The sequence below is a fragment of the Melopsittacus undulatus genome, chromosome 4 (genome assembly GCF_012275295.1).
Source record: "Melopsittacus undulatus isolate bMelUnd1 chromosome 4, bMelUnd1.mat.Z, whole genome shotgun sequence".
In the NCBI taxonomy this organism is placed as follows: domain Eukaryota; kingdom Metazoa; phylum Chordata; class Aves; order Psittaciformes; family Psittaculidae; genus Melopsittacus; species Melopsittacus undulatus.
The window spans coordinates 35,608,680-35,629,013 of record NC_047530.1 but is presented as its reverse complement, the minus strand read 5'-3'; the positions used below and the strand labels follow the sequence as shown (position 1 = coordinate 35,629,013).

General features: G+C 45.9%; 1 protein-coding gene across 1 annotated transcript; it reads left to right on the top strand.

Moving 5' to 3' along the window:
- Window positions 1-4,130: 4,130 nt before the first annotated feature.
- VASH1 (vasohibin 1) lies at window positions 4,131-19,501 on the top strand. Its single transcript, XM_034061899.1, has 7 exons — window positions 4,131-4,648; window positions 9,622-9,710; window positions 10,730-10,786; window positions 11,862-11,936; window positions 12,965-13,346; window positions 13,735-13,847; window positions 14,446-19,501. The coding sequence occupies exons 1-7, from the start codon at window positions 4,388-4,390 to the stop codon at window positions 14,516-14,518; spliced, it is 1,050 nt and encodes a 349-aa protein (XP_033917790.1). The 5' UTR covers window positions 4,131-4,387; the 3' UTR covers window positions 14,519-19,501.
- The last annotated feature ends 833 nt before the right edge of the window (window positions 19,502-20,334 follow it).

Below are 20,334 nucleotides of genomic sequence, written 5' to 3'. Positions count from 1 at the left end.
TAGGCCAAGATGGATACAGACAACACAATCCCTGCTCATGCTCTAAACAACATTCAGTGTTACACAGAATCATAGAATCATTTACACTGGAACAGACCTTTAAGATCATTGAAATCTTAAATGAAGTGTTCCACTAAGAAAATGTATGTTAGTGAAACTATTGAAATAGTGGCCTAAAATTGCCGTCAATAATTAGAAATCACCAGTAAGTATTTTAATTGCTCTTATGCAAGCTTACAAAGACATTAGCTAAAGAAGAGTCAGAGGCTTTTGAAGATAATTTTTAAAAAAAAAAAAGACAGCATAACAACAAATGCAGAGCAGAAGTTTAAAATATATTAATCAAAATGTTAAAGACATTACAAAACAGAAAGGCAACACTATCACTCACTATGTTTACAGAAACAAACTTTGGATCCCTTCCAATAGAGGGAAACTCCCAATTCACCCAGAAGGACAGAGGAGATAATTTATTTTTCAAGTGCTATCTACACCATTTGAACACTTTTATCAGATCTTTTCTCTCTTATGAAACAACTTCTTAATTCGAAGAAGTTCTGACCTGATTTCAATCCTTTATTAATGTTATTTTTCACAAAGAAATCCTAACAACGGTTCTCAGGCGGGAGTCAGACAGCATCTGCAGTGGCTTCCTCTACAGAGCAACTAAATAAAGAATTTATCGTGTTATTAATTAAAAAAAAATAACAGTTTTATGGTTTGTCATCTTACCCACAATAATCTGCTGCCAGAAATTAGATGCAGACACAGCCTCCTCCACAGGTAACAGCATCTGCAAACAAGGAAACAAACACCAGTTGCACAGCAAAGTGTCTGTCCTCTGCTGTCTCCTCAGTTACACTCAGTCCCCATTGCAGGGACTGCCTCACTTGGCATGGCTGTGCTCGTTTATTTCCCAGCTAAACAAAACACAGTGACATATTATTACCTTAAAACACTGATCCCCTGTTGCTGCCAAACGTGAAGTGATGGCCAGAAGGGAGGAACACTGCCTAATAATTAACTAATATAAAATGAATCAAAAAAACCCTGTCAAGCCTTATTGCAACTGGGTCAGAGCAATCCCAGGCACAGCTACAGGTTGGGAAGAGAAGAGATTCAGAGCAGCCCTGTGGAGAAGGACTTGGGGGTGTTGGTCAGTGAGAAACTGAACATGAGCTGGCTTCAGTGTGCGCTTGCAGCCCAGAAAGCCAACCGTATCCTGGGCTGCATCAAAAGAAGCATGACCAGCAGGTCAAAGGAGGTGATCCTGCCCCTCTACTCTGCTCTCGTGAGACCTCACTTGGAGTATTGTGTTCAGTTCTGGTGTCCTCAACATAAAAAGGACATGGAACTGTTGGAACAAGTCCAGAGGAGGCCACGAGGATGATCAGGGGACTGGAGCACCTCCTGTATGAAGACAAGCTGAGAAAGTTGGGGCTGTTCAGCCTGGAGAAGAGAAGGCTGCGTGGAGACCTCATAGCAGCCTTCCAGTATCTGAAGGTGGCCTATATGGGTGCTGGAGAGGGACTCTGCATCAGGGATTGTAGTGGCAGGACAAGGAGTAATGGGTTAAAACTTAAACAGGAGAAGTTTAGACTGGATATAAGAAGTTATTCACTGGAAGGGTGGTGAGGCACTGGAATGGGTTGCCCAGGGAATTTATGAATGCTCCATCCCTGGCAGTGTTCAAGGCCAGGGTGGACAGAGCCTTGGGTGACATGGTTTAGTGTGAGGTGTCCCTGCCCATAGCAGGGAGTTGGAACTAGATGATCTTGAGGTCCTTTTAAACCCTAACTATTCTATGATTCTATGATTTGAGGTCTGATGATGATTACCGGACACATTTCCTCCAACCAAGATTTGAGAATATACTTTAAGGTGTTAACAATACAATGTTTGTGTTTCACTTCTACTAGAACATATTTTCATTTTTAGGAAAGAACAATTCTTAATGTACCAAAGATGCCAACTAATCTTTACAAAAATCTCTGTCTGCAAGTCAAGTCTACTAGGATTTCCCTCTTACAGATAGAAAAGCTGAGGTACAGAAGGCCACACAAACTACCAGCCATAAATTAGTGCTGGAGCTCAAAATCAAACCCAGCATCCTTGCTTCTATGGACAGCTGTGCCTAGTTTCACCCAGGGAAGGCAATACAGCTCTAAAAGATGCATTTGAAGAGTTTGCACTTGTCCTTTCCCCAGTGCTGTTACTATCAGTCAACCAAAAGCAGAGAATGTCTCCCAATATGCCTGCGCACTGCCAGTGCATCACTGGCACACCTCCAGTCCTGTTTCTCCAGAGGAACTAGGGACCACTGGGGAAGAAGGGATCAAGGACATGGGATGGTATGAACTATTCTTACAAAATGTGTCTACTCAGGGGCTGCAGAGTGATTCCTGACACAAGCTTTGCTGCCTCTTTAGAGATAGAGTCCACTTCTACCCATCTCCATTTGCTCACAGGTAAAAGGCAAAGACAACCACAAAAGCACTAAAACCTATTACTGAAGTGATATATCAGCACTGACCAAGGTCCCAAACCAAGAGGAAAACCTTACTCAGTGAAGTATATGTTTAAGTATTACAAAAATCAGTGTTGGCTGCATGAAGTGGGGCTGGTGTTCTGTTTAGAAGTCAGAAGAGGGATACTCATTTAGCTTAATTTTCCTGAAATGAAATCAACTTTCCAGCAATATGGGCAATGTTGAGCTCAAGAGGAATGCTGTCTTCAACTATTTTGACCTCAGAAATCACTTCATGTGAAAATCTGCCCACAGAGCATTACAGAAGAGACATTTCTCTGTTAAATCTTCTGCCAGACTCTGTAAAGGTTATCCCCAGTTATCAGGATGCATCAAATCCCATGGCAACCAGACACAGAATGTATTTCCCTCATTCCCTACAGTGATGCTGAACAATAGCCCTTTGGAGTGCTAAATGCAAGCATTTCGAGATGCTCTCCAGAAGGTTCCTCAACAGCTGACCTGTTACTGCTTTGTATGCATTACTATTACATGGTGCTTAAGTTATGGAACACTTTTTTTTTATACCAGAACTTTCAAAATGGATTCTTATTACAGGGTGGTGAGAAAACAGTCAGCAAACCTATCTATAATAAGACACAGCCTGATTCTTACAGATAAGGACATAACTGCTGTGCCAGGAGCACAGTGAACAGGCTTCCACATCTCTTGCATTGTACGGAGAACCTCCCATCACAGCTGCACACTTTACAGTACCACAGGAGGGCTGCAATGGACAGCCAGACCACAGTCTTTCACTTGTGCTGCACCTCCAGATTTGATATAAAGGTGCATTTTGTCTCTTCCCAGGCAAAAGAGCCTTGCTAGGCCCTCTCATGAAGGAAATACCCCCCAAGATCAGCAGTGTGGTTCCCACCTAGGGAAAACCATCCTTTGTGATTACCTTGTAGCACTTCGCAAGTTAAACCAGGAACATCCCGAACAGTGTCTCTGCCACTTACTGCTTTCCACCTAGCAACTTTATGGCAGTTCTTCTGCTCCTCAAAGGTATCTCTACACAGAAACCTGTCCCCGCTCCCAGCGGTGCTTTTACCTCCCGGGCCACTCCAGCTCGGGCCCGTCTCCCTCGTCCCTCACCCACCTAAAGCAGCAGCGGAGACCACGGCCGGCAAACACTGCGGCCGTACACGCACTAACGGCTGCACACACAACCCCGCGCTACCCCTCACGTCGACCGTTAACCGGCCATGCCGTGGCCCCACCCCCTTACTCCCCCCAAAGGCTCGCTCCCGCCCCTCCCCGCCCTCTCCCCCTTATCGCCCGCGGGCAGCAGCACCCCTACCCGCCCGCCCCGGCTCCCTGCCAGCAGCAAGCCGGATCCGGGCACCGCGCTGGGAGCTCGCTGCGACCCGCGGCCTGCGAGCCCCTGCGCTGCCCGGCCTAGGGCGGAGCAGAGAGGAGGAGAGCGATGCCGAGCGATGCCTAGCCCGGCCCAGCCCGGCCCGGCCCATCGCGGCACCGCCCCGCGCGGGGGCTTTGTTACCCCGCAAGCGGCATCCGCCGCCGTGGCCGCTATCCCCGCCCGGCCCCCGCCCCACGGAGCGCTCGGGAGGCGGCGCGGTGGGGACACCCCGGCGGCAGGCCCGCCCCGCGCGGTGCCCGCCGTCACTGCCGCGGGCTGTTGGGCCGCCGGCGCCTCCCCCGCCGCGGCGGCCCTGATGCGGCAGCCGGCGCCGCCCCGCCTGGCGTGCGCTCCCGGTTTCCCCGAAAGCCCTCCGCCTTGATATCCCCGGGGGGGCGGCGGGGGCGGTGACGCCCCGTGCCCGGTTGCCGGTCATGCGGGGCGCGGCCCCCGGCTGCCCGGCAGCGGGCGGCGGGCGTTGAGACCGGGCGGCGGCGATGCCTGGGGGTGGCGGGGCCGCGGCCGCCGCGAGGCACCCCCAGTCCGGCGAGGCGGCGGCAGCGCCGCGGGACGAGGAGCAGCAGGAGGAGGAGGGCGAGGAGGATCTCCGCGACGGCGGCGTCCCCTTCTTCGTTAACCGCGGCGGGCTGCCCGTGGATGAGCCCACCTGGGAGCGGATGTGGCGGCATGTGGGCAGGATCCACCCCGAGGGGGAGCGGGTGGCGCAGAGGATCCGGGGAGCTGCCGACCTGCCCAAGGTGAGACACCCCGTTCCCACGGGGCTACGGCGGCATCCAGCTGCGAGCAGCCGCTCGCCTCCACCTCTCTGAGGAAGGGCCCCCGAGCTTGGGAGCGATCCCTCGGGAAAAGGGCCCCGGGGTGTGCTTGCTGAAAGCAAAGCCTCGCTGTAACTGGGAGTGCTGGAGGGTGCTGCGGGGCTCTGCCCTTCCGTGGCGGCCAGCAGCACCCACTTCTGAGGCCTCGCTGGAAAACGGATTTCAGGTGGCTCATGTGTGAGCAGCCTGGGAGGAAGATAGATTGTGCTCAAGAGGAAGACTGACTAAATGATGGAAGGATGAGGAGAGTTAAATTTAGAAAAGTCCCAATACTTGTGAGTGAGACAGGCAGAGGTGAGTCTTTAAACATGAAGAAACTAGATTTGGGTACAATCTCCCACACTGAAAACCGTTCTTACACAGAACGGTGTGTCAGAAAAGAGACTTGACGCCAGAGAGTTTAAAGGGGAGTTAGTGAACACTTGCAGAGCTTGTTGCTGATGCATAGAGTTAGTTGTGGTTTTGAGCGTGTTATTGGCCTTGCAGGAGGATGCTACGAAAAGAGGAACTGGTGATCATTTCACTTAACCTTGTTCCACACTGAAATATTAGCATGTGAATTCTTGTGATTGTTACTATCTATCTCTGTTGCACCTCAGCTGGAGAGAAATCTCCCCCTTTCATTGGCATCGTGTGAACAAAAGACACTGCAAACATTTGATGTGTCACTCCAGTGGTGGGTTAGGAGAGTATTCCCATCACACTATCAGAGGAAACTCAGATGCAAAGCCATAATTTTTTAATGCTCAGACTGGTTTAATAAGGACTTTACCTCCCTGGGAAGGTAACTGAATGTATACGAGAACATGCTATTATATAGCGCACAGGCAATCCACACTACTTTCCAGCAGTAACTCTGGAGAAACATGTGATGCAACATCTTTTGTGCAGTGAAGAGTTATAGGCACCTGTGGCAGCAACCAGTACAAAACTTGAGTCCTAATTACAGTCCCTATTCTAACCCTACTGGACTTTTCCTTCCTTTTTAGATTTCCTTCCTCTCTTTGACTTTGTCCTAAGCCTGTGTGAAGGCTGAAAACGTGTTTCAAATCAGTCAGAATGCGCACTACTCAATTTCCTGACCAAATGGGCTGATTTGATGAGGAGAGGCAAAGGAAATGGAAGAAAAAGATTCACAAACAAAAGCCCAGTACATGAGGGGAGGGAAATACAGTGCTCAGTCTCTGGTTTTGGTCTTAATGTGAAGTTCTTCCATTGTACTGACTTTATAGTCTTGATGCCAAAGGGTTACAGTCAAGGGACATAAGTGATATAAGCTCTTGCAATAACAGGTGAAATTGGGCTATCCATTTATTTGGCATCTGCTAGCACCCTGGAAACCAGATATATAAACTACTCACTGCTCTGCAATTCGAGGTCCCATTCCCAAGCTTATTGGGCATACAGCTGAGAGGATGCTGGGGTGCAGGAAGCAGCAAGGATGGATGGGCTTTGTTTCCCTAACTCCTTTTCCCCTCTAGGGATGTATTTTTATCTTTGAGGACTGCTTATATCACCACCTGCCTCCATCAAGTTTCTTTGAATGGCTGATGCAACAGATGAGAATTAGGACAGTGAGTGTACTCTGCAGGATTAGCTCCTTTGAAAAGGCAGGTATTCTCCTTGTGCTGAAGGGTGAACAGGCATTTTTAGGTGTTGAAAACTGGACAGGGGTTCACCAACTGTGATATTTTTGGCTTTAAATGGTAGCCAGCATTGGGTTTGGGGGGAAATAACTCTTAAAAAGAGTTGGCCATAAAATACCATAAAATGACAACTGCAGGAGGCTGTGGTCAGACTTTAGATGTTCACAGAGCAGCTGCAGGGGCCATGTCTTTGACTGGGGGGTGAGAGCTCAGAGATTTCTTCTGGTCTCCGTTTCCTTCCAGTAGATTTGGGGTGAGCGGGCATCAAGTGAGCTGTATCATAGTGGCAGGACATAGTTGATTGGTCATGCACCCTGGGCTTAAGAGCCACCCTCCTGCAGGCTGTTTTTTTTCTAGCAAAAGTATGGAGTATTACTTTGCTTGGAGCTGCTGGGGCCATGAAATGGATCCACACTGGAAATACAAAGTGATGTGTGCTTGCCTCATTAAGAAATTATGGATTTTAAATGAGGTGGTTATGAGGACAAAGACAGGAAGAGTTGCATCTAATGGATTCATACTTGAAGAGGGTAGTAAAATCCAGTTTCTTTAGTCAGGCTAACAACTGGGATTTGTATTGCTCTTACATTGCTTGCAAAAGCATTATTAGGGAGGTGCTTGGATACATGTAAGCACCATAAAATAAACTGTTGCTACACTAGGCTAACCAAAAAATCACCTTTGTCATACAGATAAGGGTGGAGCTTTTTCTGTGCCTTGCTCCCATCTGCCTTGCCATATATATAGCATGGCCCATTTAGTATCTGAAAATCTCTGTTGTTCTCAGGATCCCCTTTCTTAAAACAGAGTCCCAATCCCACGCATATAGCCAGCCTCCTGGGGTGTGTAAATCCAGGAGCAGCATGATGCAAACCCTCCATACAAGTGATGAGGGACCACAGGCATGTTCAGTCAGTCTGCTAAGCCTGGCAAAGGTATGTGCTCTGGGAAATCTGGGCTCTCTTCCTAGCTGTCCCTCCAGCTTCCTGAATAACTAAAAGGAAAGCAAAATAGATCTGATTTCTTATCTTCTACAAATAAATTCCTCTCTGCTTTCTGGAGGATTGTGAATACTGCCTAATATTTATAGCCCTTCTGAAATGTAAAGTGGATACTGCATAAGGACAAAATGTTAGGGTCTTCCATCCTGTCAGTGTGCGGATGGAGACCTTATTCCTCTCCTCCTGTTTCTATTGCCCCATTAAAATGCTATAGACCTGATGCAAAAGAAACTGTAGCCCTGTCTGGGCTGCAGGCCCAGATCCGAGAAAGAGAGAGAGCACACTGTACTTTCATCAATTTAATTACTTGAGGTGCAGGAGGCTCTTCTGCATTAACTAGTCCCCTGCTGAACTGGTTGCCATTCCACTGTCCAGCATGGCACAGTTCTTTGAGGAAAAGGGGATCTGGGGGTCTGCACAACTAGTAAAGGGAGAAGTATCTATCCAGTCATTAATCTGTGCCATCAATGTGCACTTAATCTGTCAGTCTCCACTCGGAAAGCATGGAAGTGTCCATGCTGAAGAAATGGAACAAAGTTAAATAGTGAGCCTGTCCTGCTTCTTACCTCTTTCATTGTTTCTGCCTGGAAATGATTTCCTGTGACTCTGTGTCAGCTCACAGCATCCAAACTGACTCAGCTCATGTGGTTCCAGAGATGCCTCCATCCCTGGTCTGGTCTCTGGAGCTTTCCCTGCTCCTGCTGTGGCTGAAGAAACCCAGTTTCACATCTGCTCCTGCCATTGTTTCCTGCAAGCCAGGCAGTGCCTCTGCTTGCTCCAAGCAGGGTATATCAGTGAGGCACTGGAGATGGTAACTGGCACACCTCCAAGAGGTACTATGAAAATGGGTACCAGTAGCCAAATGGTGCTACTTAGTTTTTTAAAAATTAAAAAAAAAAAAGATAGATTGAAAAAACATGGAGAGAAAATGGGTAGAGATTGAGTTTAGCTCAGCATTTACTTGCTGATGGTGTTTGGAACTAGGCTTAAAAACACAGATTATGGTTTTCAGAGGCAGTGACAGCCCATCTCTCAAGGTTAAGAAGTCTCTGGCCCCTGTACTGTGCAGGCAAAAGCAGAGTGCAACCATGTGGCAAACCAGGACTGGGAACTGATCTGACTGAAAACTACCCATGCTTGCTGGCTCAGCTTTCAGCTGGTTGAAGCCTGGCCCTGGTTCACCAATCACTTATGCCAACCTGGGGCAGAAGGAGGAATGGAAATGAGTGGGCACAGAAATACAGGTGGAGGGTGAGAAGTGGCTACAAAGTCATGGCCAGCAGAGGCACACACAGCAGAGCGGAAAGCCCAAGGGAAGATCTGGTTCTGACTAGCTCTTTCTTAGCTGGGGATGGCCCATCTTTAGGGGGAAGTTTGAAGAGGAACTGAAAAGCTGAAAACCAAACTGCTGTGAAAAGCTGCTGCAGTCTGGTATCAGAGAGGTGTGTGCAAGGCATAAGCTATCCTTCAGAGAGAGAATGCTAGGCTGTTTCTCCAAGTCTGTCAATCAACACCAAATCTGTGTCTTCTCCAGTGTATTTGTCCTGTGGACAGGACACTTCTCTTTCCTTAGACACATTTTCTCAGCTGCTGACAAGGCTGCAGTTGTTCCCTGTGGAGCAAATGGTGAGGAAAATCAGACTGGACCCATAAGGCTGAGGCCTCAGAATGGCAGAGCAGTCCAAATGGTGAGCTTTCAGGAGTCGTTCTCTGACCACATAATTCAAAACAACAGACGCTGCAGGGGGGAGTCATGATGCTGTCAAGCCTGTGTCCTTGTCAGTGCCAACTCACTGGCAGTGAGGGACCTTTATACCCTTGCTTACAGGACTGCTCTATGATCCGGTGGCTTTGGGAAAACTCATTCTCAGTTTTTACCTCCCCCTCTCATTTTTGTTTTGTGCCTTCCAGTTTGCATAGTTGAATGAGGCCAAGCTCCTTTGGGCGGTAACTTTCCTGTCTCGCATCTTGCCTTGTCAGTTAATTTTATCTCATTCTTCCAATGTAATGTTGCCTAAATGCATGACTCTTTCACACAGTTTCTCTTGCAGCTCTGTGGTGGTGCTTCATTCTGAATCCCTTTCCAGTTGTCAGTGTGGAAACAGTGGAATGTTCTGGTGTGATCACTTTGGACAGCAAAAAGGGGCTAGTTTCAGAGAACACACTCCCTGTAGTTATCTGCCACTGAGTTCAGCAAGAAGCTGGAGAGGGTTGAAAACAGTGATTTATATTCTGCTCCCCATTTCAGATTCCCATACCAAGTGTGCCTACGTTCCAGCCGTCCACCCCCATCCCTGAGCGCCTGGAAGCTGTACAGCGCTACATCAGGGAGCTTCAGTATCCTTTACTGTTATGTTAGTCACTGGTGTGATAACCCAGAAAGAGGGAGCAGAAGAGCTTGTTCTGATGTAGTTGAAGGAGAACTGAAACTTGCTCCCTGAAAACAGGAAGCTGGACTTGGGATGATGGTTTGTTTAACTGCTCTGTGTCTGCCCAAGTTACTTTCTGATCCTGTTCACTCAATGTAACAAACAGGCACGTTGTCAAGGGCCTTTTCCCACTACCCACACTTCTAGGTCAGTGGCCATTTTGTTAGAAACACATATGCAACCCTGACAGCCAAGTCTTAGACAGACTACAAACTGTGTCACCTCACTGGTAAGGTATGGATGAGCTGTGGTGTTAAGAATAACTGCTTCTCAGATCATTCCACTTGAGCACTCTTCTCTGTAGCTGTCTAAAAGTTAGACAGCTGCCCTGCTTTTGTGCATCTGTGGTATTCTGCCCCTTTATATACAAAGCTGCTGGTGTCACTGTGTCCTGGGAATGAGATTTCTCCATCCCTGTTGTGCTGGACAGCATGTACATGTGATGCATACACAATCTAATCTCACTGATGAAATACAAAGATAGCTCTGGCTTCAGCCCTAAAGAAAAGTAAGGAGGCAGACCTTTTGACACCTCTCACCCACCGAAGGTGGTTATGCACTGGATTTGGTCCTAGTCAGTCTTAGAATAAGGTAGACCAGAGCAGGCAGAGATCTGTCTATGTTCTGTCCTGGTAACTGGAAGGCTGAGCAGAGCATTTGTTGTCAGCACTGACCTTTGGGAAATGGGGTGAAAACGTGTGTGGGGAGGAGAAATAGAAGAATTAACAAGAAGGAAACACAGTGGAAGTTAGGAGAGACTATAAATGGGAGAAATGCATGAGAGGAGATGGGGTCTTTCTTCTGTTGCTCTCATATTTGTGGGATCATGACTTTGCTGTGAGAATAGTAAGTAACAAGAAAGTTCTTCAGACAGGTTTTCTACAAACTATTTTCCAAGCTGTCAAGCCTTTAACTTCTTGCCTCAAGGTACAATCACACCGGGACACAATTCTTTGAGATTAAGAAGAGCAGACCTCTGACTGGGTAAGTGCTGGCAGTCATACAGCATTTAATCCTTGCTTTACAATATTGGGGCCCACTGCTTTTCCTTCTGTTCCCTGACCAAGGTCAGGGTGGCACTTAGGGCTTTCAGTACTGCAGCTCCATCCTGCTTTAAGTGACTGTATTGTCTGTTGCCTGGGGCATGGCTGGGCAGAGCTGTGTCTGGCCTTTCTCAAGGACAAGAGTAGGTTTTACTGTCGTGAGTCAGTAAATCAAATAAAATAATGTATTTCCAGGTGTGCAGATTCTGCCTGCTTGCTTCTAACTATATGAACTATATAACTATATAAACTTCTGATGGATTCTGAAATTAGGTCCTGCCCTAAACAAGCTTCATAAAAGCCAAGTATCTTTACAGGTCTAACTTCACAGCTCCTGTGAGTGCCTTTGCAGAATCTACTCTTACTAAGCTTTGACGTCTCATACTTTGAAGGAGAAGGGAGATTCTCCTGACTGCAAATTTTGGGAAGAGCTGTACTCTGTAAGTTAAGGAGATAAGCACCTGATGTTAATTGACTCGCCTGGCCAGCATACTGAAAGCCTCCCAAGGCTGGCTTCTTACCATTAGTCTCGTCCACAGACTTACGTGACCCTAGATGTCCTGTGTTTTAACCAGTACAATGGCTCCTCCACAGTATTTGTTGAATGGAGAGTAGAGTTGATGCCAGAGAATAAGGCTTTACTGTCCTTGAACCTTGTGAGGCAAACACTGCTGGCCTTCAATCCTTTGAGGCTTCTGCTTGTGGCCACACAGGTGTCCATCCAGAACTCACTGAGCCAAGTGCCTTGTTCTCACTAAAACAGAGGTTGGTCAAGTAGGCAGCTTTTCTGTAACTCACTGAAGTTCCTTGTAAGCAGCAACAACATGTGGTAGAGACCTGGTTTGGATTTAGTATCTTCTTAAAGAAGATACTTTCTTCTGTTCCCTGTCCTCAATGGGCCACCTTCTCTGCTGGACACCTACTTAACATATATTGTGCAAAAGCGCTAAACTAGCCATATTTGCATAGCACAAGCCCTCTAACTGTCCTCATCTTTCCCCTGTCCCACTCTGCAGGCTGATGGACCTGGCCAAAGAAATGACCAAAGAGGCCCTGCCAATAAAATGCCTGGAAGCTGTGATCCTGGGAATGTATCCTTTCCTCATAGAATTGTGCACGTCTGTCCGTCTCCTCTGTTCCCTTATGATGCTTTCAGGCTGCTGACAAGATTGCTGCCAAGCCCCACATCCCTCTATTTTCCCTACCCAGTTCTCCCACAAAACCACCAAAAAATCCAAATCCAAGCAATTCTCTGAAATATCAGAACTAGCTTTTCAAAGTTGCTCCTCCTTCACCAAGAAGGCTGATGCTGCCCTGAACAACTCTGTATGTGAGAAAAAGATAAAGGAAGAATCTAAGCAACATCTAAAGAGGGGCAAAAATACTAGCTAGAGTTAGGTCAGGAAGTCCTTTGTGGACTAACATTGTTCCCTTACTGCAATGTTGCCTGCATGTGTTCTACATTTAAAAAGTTAGGGATCCTCCACAACTTCTAGTTATGATGTATGTCACTTTACTATTATGTCTAACACTGCCTGTCAGCTTAGGCAATACCTTTATTAATTCTAGACACGTGTCATCTCTAAGTTCACATCTTTCCTCGCTATTTTCCAGGCTTAGTCTACGTCACTCAGGCTGTAAGTTCTCAATGCACACTGACAAAGCCACCTGGAATGGCACAGATGGCAAGCAAATGGTTCAGAAGGGTAGTCTGATGAGTATTTTGTCCTTAAGGTCCTTGGTTTGTGTGTGAAATAGTAGCTAGTAGACCAGATTAAAACAAACTGAGGAAAAATGCTACAGCATTATTATTACAGTTTGGGAGCAATGGAATACATACACTTGAGGTGTTAGCACTTATGCTTCACAAAAGTACCTTGAAAATAACTTCCCTCTGTTGAAGGTTTTGTTGAGGAGGCCAAGTCTGGTTTCTCCGTGACTCAGATGAAAGTAGGGCAGGTTGCAATAGGTTGGACCTTTGACCTGGAGAACAAATCCTACCTATCTGATGCCTGAATCAGCGGCAAATCTGCTGATCAGGCTGGGAGGATCTGGAGGAGGAAGTGTCTTGTCAAGAAAATAGTATCTCTAGTTGTTTCCTCAATAGTGGCTGCTGCAGTTACCTCACCAACAACATGACCACGCTGGACCGTTTCCCCATTAGCTTCAAAACCCACTTCTCAGGGAACTACTTCCGACACATTGTGCTGGGGGTGAACTTCGGAGGCCGCTATGGGGCACTGGGCATCAGCCGACGTGAGGAGCTCATGTACAAAGCACCTGTCTTCCGCACACTGAGTGAACTCATCTTTGACTTTGAGGAGGCATATCACCGCTGCTGGCACACTCTCAAAAAGGTGAAACTGGGCCACTGTGTGTCCCATGACCCACACAGTGTGGAGCAGATTGAGTGGAAGCATTCCATCTTGGATCTAGACAAGCTAACCCGGGAAGACTTCCGCAAAGAGCTTGAGAGACATGCCCGTGATATGCGGCTGAAGGTAAGCAGCAGGGGTGGAGAAGCAGTTTGCTGCTGCATCTGCTGTCTTGCCTAGCTGATGGTGTGCTGGGGGAATGAGTAACCAGGACACTCTCCTAGATGGTGCTGGAGTAGATGGTGAATTGGAGGCTGAGGACTCCAGTATACAGGCTGGTTCCCTAATGGACGCTCATGCAGTACTGCAGTTGTAATTAGCTTGGACTGTATACAGTACTTGAAGACACAGTTGTCACTATTAGTATTTTTTTGTCTGGCTTTTGCATTTTTTATGTGCTTGCCTTGCCTTTTTGTCTTTAATTCCCATATAATTAATCATTGTTAGGCTTTGTGTTTTCTGGTTACTACTCATATTGGTTGTCTGCTTACGTTGCTCTTACTTTTTCTGGCAGATTGGCAAAGGAACTGGGCCACCATCTCCCACCAAGGACAGAAAGAAAGATGTCTCCTCCCCACAAAGAGGTCAGGCTAGCCCGCATAGGCGCAACAGCCGTGGGGACCGTCGGTGAGTGCAGCTGCTGGGCAGGAAACCCATATAGAGCATCTCCATTTTAGTCACAGACTACACATTGCTGTCAGGTTTTGGATCCTTCTAATGTCTTACTGGGGTTCTTCATAACAGGGGCTACTTATCTGACCTGCGATAGCATTCTTCCCCAGTCTGTGCCTTTATGAGTTTATCATTGCTTGGGGAGTGGGGAAACAGCTGGGGTTTTTGTTTGTTTTGGCAGGGAGGAGGAAGGCAGCTGAAATAGACAGTGATTTTGATAGCAGTTATTTAACCTTATGCAGGGGTCTGAGCTCTGGCATTTCACAGACCTGTGCCCCAAAGAGATTCCAATAATTACACTGCTGTCAGTGAGACTGCTTTCCTGAAACTGATATGGGGCGCCAGACTGGGCTTCCTACTCTTCCTAACCTGAATTCTTTTCTGTGTAGATCACTGGGAGAGTTACTGGAGGTTGTAGAATAATCCTGCCCTCAGTAGTGTAGGATAAGTCTGAAGCATTCCTGTACCTTTTCATGTGCTGCCATCTCTATGTGCAGCATCTCCTGAACGAAGAAAACAGTTTCAGAATAGTACTTACCTTCTTTGCTTACAGGCCATCTGGTGAGAAGAAGCCTGCTGATTCCAAAGCCATGCCAGACCTCAATGGGTACCAGATCCGGGTGTGAAAAGGCCTGTGCCTAGCTCCAGAGATTTCTTGCTGGCCACAACTGGGACCTGGATACACCTGCAGTGATGCTGACAAAGGAGACAGGGGAGTGGGAGCAGAACAGAGTGCTGATCTTCCCATGTACTTCCTAGTGGGCCAGTCCCAGAGCTGGATCCCATGGGTCCCAGAGGATTCACCTGCCTGTTTCTGGGAGAGGTGTCCATCTTAATTCACTGAAACAAGTATTTTTACAAAAAAGGGGAAAAAAAAAAGATGTGAATGTTGGTGGGAGTTTGCTGCAGGAGGAATATGAAGTGAGTGGGGTCAGCAGACTCGCTATCAATTTATTTGTGTTGACAGCAAGTAAGCGAAGCATCTTGTTGACAGCACTTCTTCCCTGTCTGCTCAGAAGCCTTCAACCCATGCAAGACCTGCACGGCTGAGGCTGTATGTGATGCTGGAATGGGATGGCCCCTATCATGTTTTGCATCTTGTGCAGAAACTCCTAGTTTTGCCATTATGAACACTTTGTTTAACGTTGCTCTTGTAAGAGAGGGCTGAATTTGCTCAGTCTGATTTATTGATCATACAAAGACCTTTCATCTGCAGAAACCACATCTTGTGTGTTTAGTCCTGCCTATTTCAAAGCATTTCATTGTCTCTGAGGGAGTAAACAGTGGGATTATGATTTTCTTTACCCACTGTGATGCTGGTGAACTGTTGTTCTAAATCCTTTCGTTGTTGAGTGGGTCATCAGCAATGATGTTATGCCTATGCCATTGCCATATGAAAACAGGCACAGAGACCTCATTTGACCAGGCAGGGGCTGGTGGGAAGTCTGAACTTTGAGCCCACCCTTCATGAGCCTTCTCTCTCTAGTGACTGCTACTGTGAAAGCTTGCAGAAGGTGCTTCAGTCACTGAGGTACAAGTTTTAAGAGTAAATAGTTAAAGAAGGGTTTAATGATGTGAACAGGTTTTATGAGCATTTTTCCTTTCCACAAGATCCTTGCTCCTTCCTCACTGTAGTGTTAGTGCTAGAGCTACAGACACATGCTTGCTGATGGGAAGTCCTGCTCGAGGAGATTGCAGCTGCCTTCCTAACAGCTCAGCCCAGAGCCTCCTGAAAGTAGTTCCCCACCCTAGGCTTTGCTTGTGTTCTGGTTCTTTGGATAGCTGCAGTTATTTAACAGCACCACCTAGGCTAGCCTTTCCAAAAGGACTTGGGCCTTTCTGCCTGCTTTCAGCTTTGACTTTTCCTACACTTATTTCCAGTGGAATGTTGTACTACTGATTAAGCTGTGTATTGCGTGTCAGAAATCTGGAGTGTTGTCAGATGTCGCTTTGAGGCTGAGGGCCTGGAAATAGTGGAGTTGTCATAAGTCAGAACAGCATGGCTTTGAAGTGATCTGGATGTGTGGATCTAGGGGAAGTAAAAACTGAGCTTGGAAGTGTGAGTATCCTCAAGAGAAACTGAGTTTTGTTTTACCATAGTACTGACAAGGAGATAAACTTTCAGAAATCCTACATGCTTAACTTTGTTAGAACTGGGTTTATTCTTTCATGTGAACTAGTTAGAAACATGATGGAGCTTAGCTCTACCAGGTTTTTTTTTGCAGTATTGCTGTGCTACACATTTGTATAAGCAGTGCTATTTTGGTGGCAAAGAATGGCTTCTTATCCCCAAACAAATCAGCTCTTCTGTCACATTAAAGCAGTGTTAATCCCTGAAGCACCACCCCCAAGTGATTTAACTCAGGCCTCACAAGTTCCTAATTGTACATCCTTAACTGTGACGTAATGTGCAAGGTGCTATATCCATACCAGTGCAGTCTGTCCTTCCAAGCTCTCTTTGTAGCCTGTACTATTCTGCTATGCTGTACAACCAGGAGGATGGTCCACAGGGAGGTGGCAGAACTTGCTGATGACCCAAGACAAGATTAGTCCAGAAGCGGATGCCAGTTTCCACAGTGCAGTGCAACACCTGTCCTCTCCCTTGCACTCCAGCTACATGCAACAATCTGAAATTACATGCAGAAGTTGCAAGCCCAGCACCCATCTGAATGTGTCCTCTGGTCAATTTTGTATGGCTGTAAATTAACATATTTAGTGTCTGGATGCTAATGATGACGTTAGCTGTAAAGGTACCACTGTTACCTGTAAATAATATACATTACTTGAAAGCCACAAACTGCCTTTGCATAGTTTGCTATGCAGTGGACTGAAAGTTCAGGTGCCACTGTGAATCATATGATAAATACTTGCAGCAGTCATCAAGGGAGACTGACTGTCAGGTTTTATTAAAGTGGATTAAATCCAAGAAAAAGACATAAAACACATTTAGATATAACTAGGATGCATCCTCACCGTGACTTTGGTTGATTGGTTAGTTAGTTAATTCAGGGTAACTGTGAGCTCTTGAAAGTAATTAGTGGCTTCATACAGAGCACATTCAATAGCTGGACAGACTTGCGCCTTTTTAGATGGAAAGGAAGGGAAATGTGTTGGGGGGAGGAAGACCTGAAAATAGATGGGGCAAATGAGAGGTCAGCTGCAAGTCAATGATGCTTTCTTGAGAGCAGGGCAAAAGGGATGCTCAGCAGTGTTATATCACCAGGGCAGAATGGCTTAAAACAAAATGCTTTGTTTGACCTGATAATTAAGTGCTTTCCTGCAGGATGTAACTGAGGCCAATAGCTTAGAAAACCAAAGGAAGTGGATGTTTAAGGAATGAATGACAGGTGGAGTTCAAGGTCTCCTAATCCTCAGCTGTAGCCAGAAGAGAATATACTCTTTCAGTATTTAGTTGCATAGTTATGTACGTTAGGAGGCATTTAATTCATTTGTATCTAATGGTGATGACTTCTCAAGATGGATGCAGGAGCAGACATATGCCCTCTACTAGGATTGCTATTTCAAGCCTTCTACTATGTTTCTCTGTGGTGGAACTCCTGCCCCTTACTGGTTTTGTATCTCCAGTTTAGCAGATGGTGCTTAAAAAATGGAAAATGACCAAACCATTCTCTTCTTGCTCTTGCTACCCCCATCTTTGTAACAAGATGCATCACTTCAATACAAAGCTTAGCTTCCTTGCTAACAACATGAGAGCATCTCCCTGTGACAGAAAGTATTAGTGCAATACAGTTTTATGCAGTAAGAAACCTAAGGGTATAATGAAAAATGAACTTCTGCACTTCCACTTCTTTCCTCCCTTATCCACCTGCTCTGGCTTCTGGTCTGTCTGCCTTTAACCATAAGGAAAAAGAGGCTGGAGATGAGTCTTTTTCACTTTTGCAGTCTTTAGAGCTACAGAGAAGAAATGAAAATAAGGAACTAGACAGCAATTCAGGGCCTGCAGAACAAAAAAAAGGATCTTGAGGAGTTCTGCTATTTCATGTTAAGTATTAGTATGATCACACGTGTAGCTCTGGGGTATAGATTTCACTGAACAGTAAGTAGGTCTCATTTGATGTCTGTTCTGCAGTACAGGTCCTTCTGAACTCTGTGGAAAGCAACTGCATCCATATACTAGGAATGGATAGACACTGCCTATGTCATATGCCAAGTTGAGGTGAGCTTTGAAAGACTTGGAACAAATGCTGACCTACTACTAGCAAAACTATTTTTAATATAATATAAATCTTGAAATAGGAGTTTTTCTTTGTACTTTTATGTAGACAAGTCCCTTGACTCTTGGCCAACTGCAGTTTTTTTTAATGGACGAATGGGTTAGTGAGCAAAACTTCCTGCTACAGTGTCACTCTGATATAAACTTCATGTACTAAAGAGTAGGGTTGAGTGTCCATCAGATTGTGACACTAGCCTTTTTTATTTTAACTGTGATACGCTAAATTTAATGAGTCTTTAGGAACTTAAGGTATGTTAGCAAGTGTTTAGTGGAAGTGGAGTGTTTTTTTTTTCAGGTGACTATTTTACTTGTATGGCACTGTATAGGTCAGTATAGTATGCTTGGATCTACCAGAATAAATGACTCCAAAACTGTGGTTGAAACATAGTTTCTATTCATGCAGTAGCTGTACCACTGTTACCAGATCTGTTTAACATGAAGAATTTTTGTTTTAGTATTTCAGGTGAAAGCCTTAATCAGATGCCTGCCCTTTAAGGTAGGCACACATGTGGTGTTTTATAGATTGAAACATGACTGTCCTTAAAAGTGCAGAGTTTAAGAAACCACAATGAACAGAAGAATGCTTCTGTTGCCAAAATCTGGATTAGATGGGCCTGACCTTGCACCAGAGGCTTGGGTGGTTGCTTTAGCCACTTCTCCTTCTAAATCATAGAATCATAGAATAGTTAGGATTGGAAAGGACCTCAAGATCATCTAGTTCCAACCCCCCTGCAGTTGTTGACATGGTCCTGACGATCAGGCACTAGATAGAAGCAGAAGGTGCCCTGTGTCCTATGCATACTGTGTGTGCAAGTCTAGCTGAAATAACTCCATATATTCCAGTGGTCTTGCACTGCCATCATGTCAACATTAAGACCCGCATTAGGGATTTATAACTTAAATGTATCACAACCACTCTCCTTCAGTGGTGCCCTGGCACTGTCTGCTCAGGAGCAACTCAACTCAACTTTGGCCCAGAAGGCTATGGAACCCCACTAATCTCTGCCAAGCAGAGTTTCCCTCCAGGTCAGGGTTGAGATGGTGCTAGTGGGACCAGAGTGGTCCACTTCCATGCATATCAGTATTCTACTCTAGCACTGATAGGGTGCTCCAAAAACATTTACGTCTTTATCACTGGTACAGCTCAGAACTAAGAAATGGCAGGTTTCTTTCTTTAAGAATAATATCCTGTGTGTCTTTTTGTAATTAATCAGTGAGGTTCTGTGTTCTTATGTAGCCAACACAGAACTTGTATTTAGATTTAGTTCTTACTGCACTTCCCATAGCCCTCATGTTGATACTTCTTCCTGCTTCCTTTGACATTTAGAAAATAAAATTCCCTCTGTCCTGCTCTCAGCTTGTGCAGGGAAAACAATATGTCTGTAATGTCTTTATTTCAAATTTAAATTTTTCTGTTGTAAGTCAGCTGAGAAGTCAAAGGCACAGCTTTGAGTGATGGTATCCAACAGATTATGTATAGATGCCCTGTACTTGCAACACTATGGACATGGAAGAACCCTCATTCTCCTGTCATCTGAACAGTCCTTTACACACAGAGGCAGCTGCCAGAGTGTAAGAAGTGTGTACATGGCTGTGTACCAAAGGCTAAAACTCATCTTTTCCTCTTCAACTACTATTAGTCAGGTTGGACAGAAAATAAAAGTCAGTGGGTGCAACAACAGGAACTTCAGTTTGAAATAATGCTGTAAGGGTTAACACAAGCCTCTTCTTGCACTGCTCTACTCTTCAATATATGATTAGTCTCCCTTCCTGGCCTGAAAAGCAATTCTGCTTCAGGTCTCTAGTTTAGTGACCTTCCAGACTAATGACCTCACCAGGACTTCTCAAGACAAATGCTGGGTTAATAAAGGACAGTCAGCTGCAAGATTCAATGCATTCCTGGCAAGGGGGATCCAACTTTATTCAGGCTATCATCTTTCAGGCATAACACAGCCCTTCTCTCTAGGGAAATGAGTAACAGCTGGGACCAGGGCCAGGATGTAGGCAAGCCTACAGCATGTAGAAGAAAGGAATAAACATCCCCTAATCTGTTACTCCAAAAATAATGGCACATGCAATAGTTCCTCTTATCTAAGTTAATTATATGAACAAATTCTGCCTTGAGGGGAATTAATTGCACAGCACCTCCTGGGTGGTGTGAAGACACAAAAGAAAAGAGGTGCCCTTTCATAAGCCTGCATGGCCTGT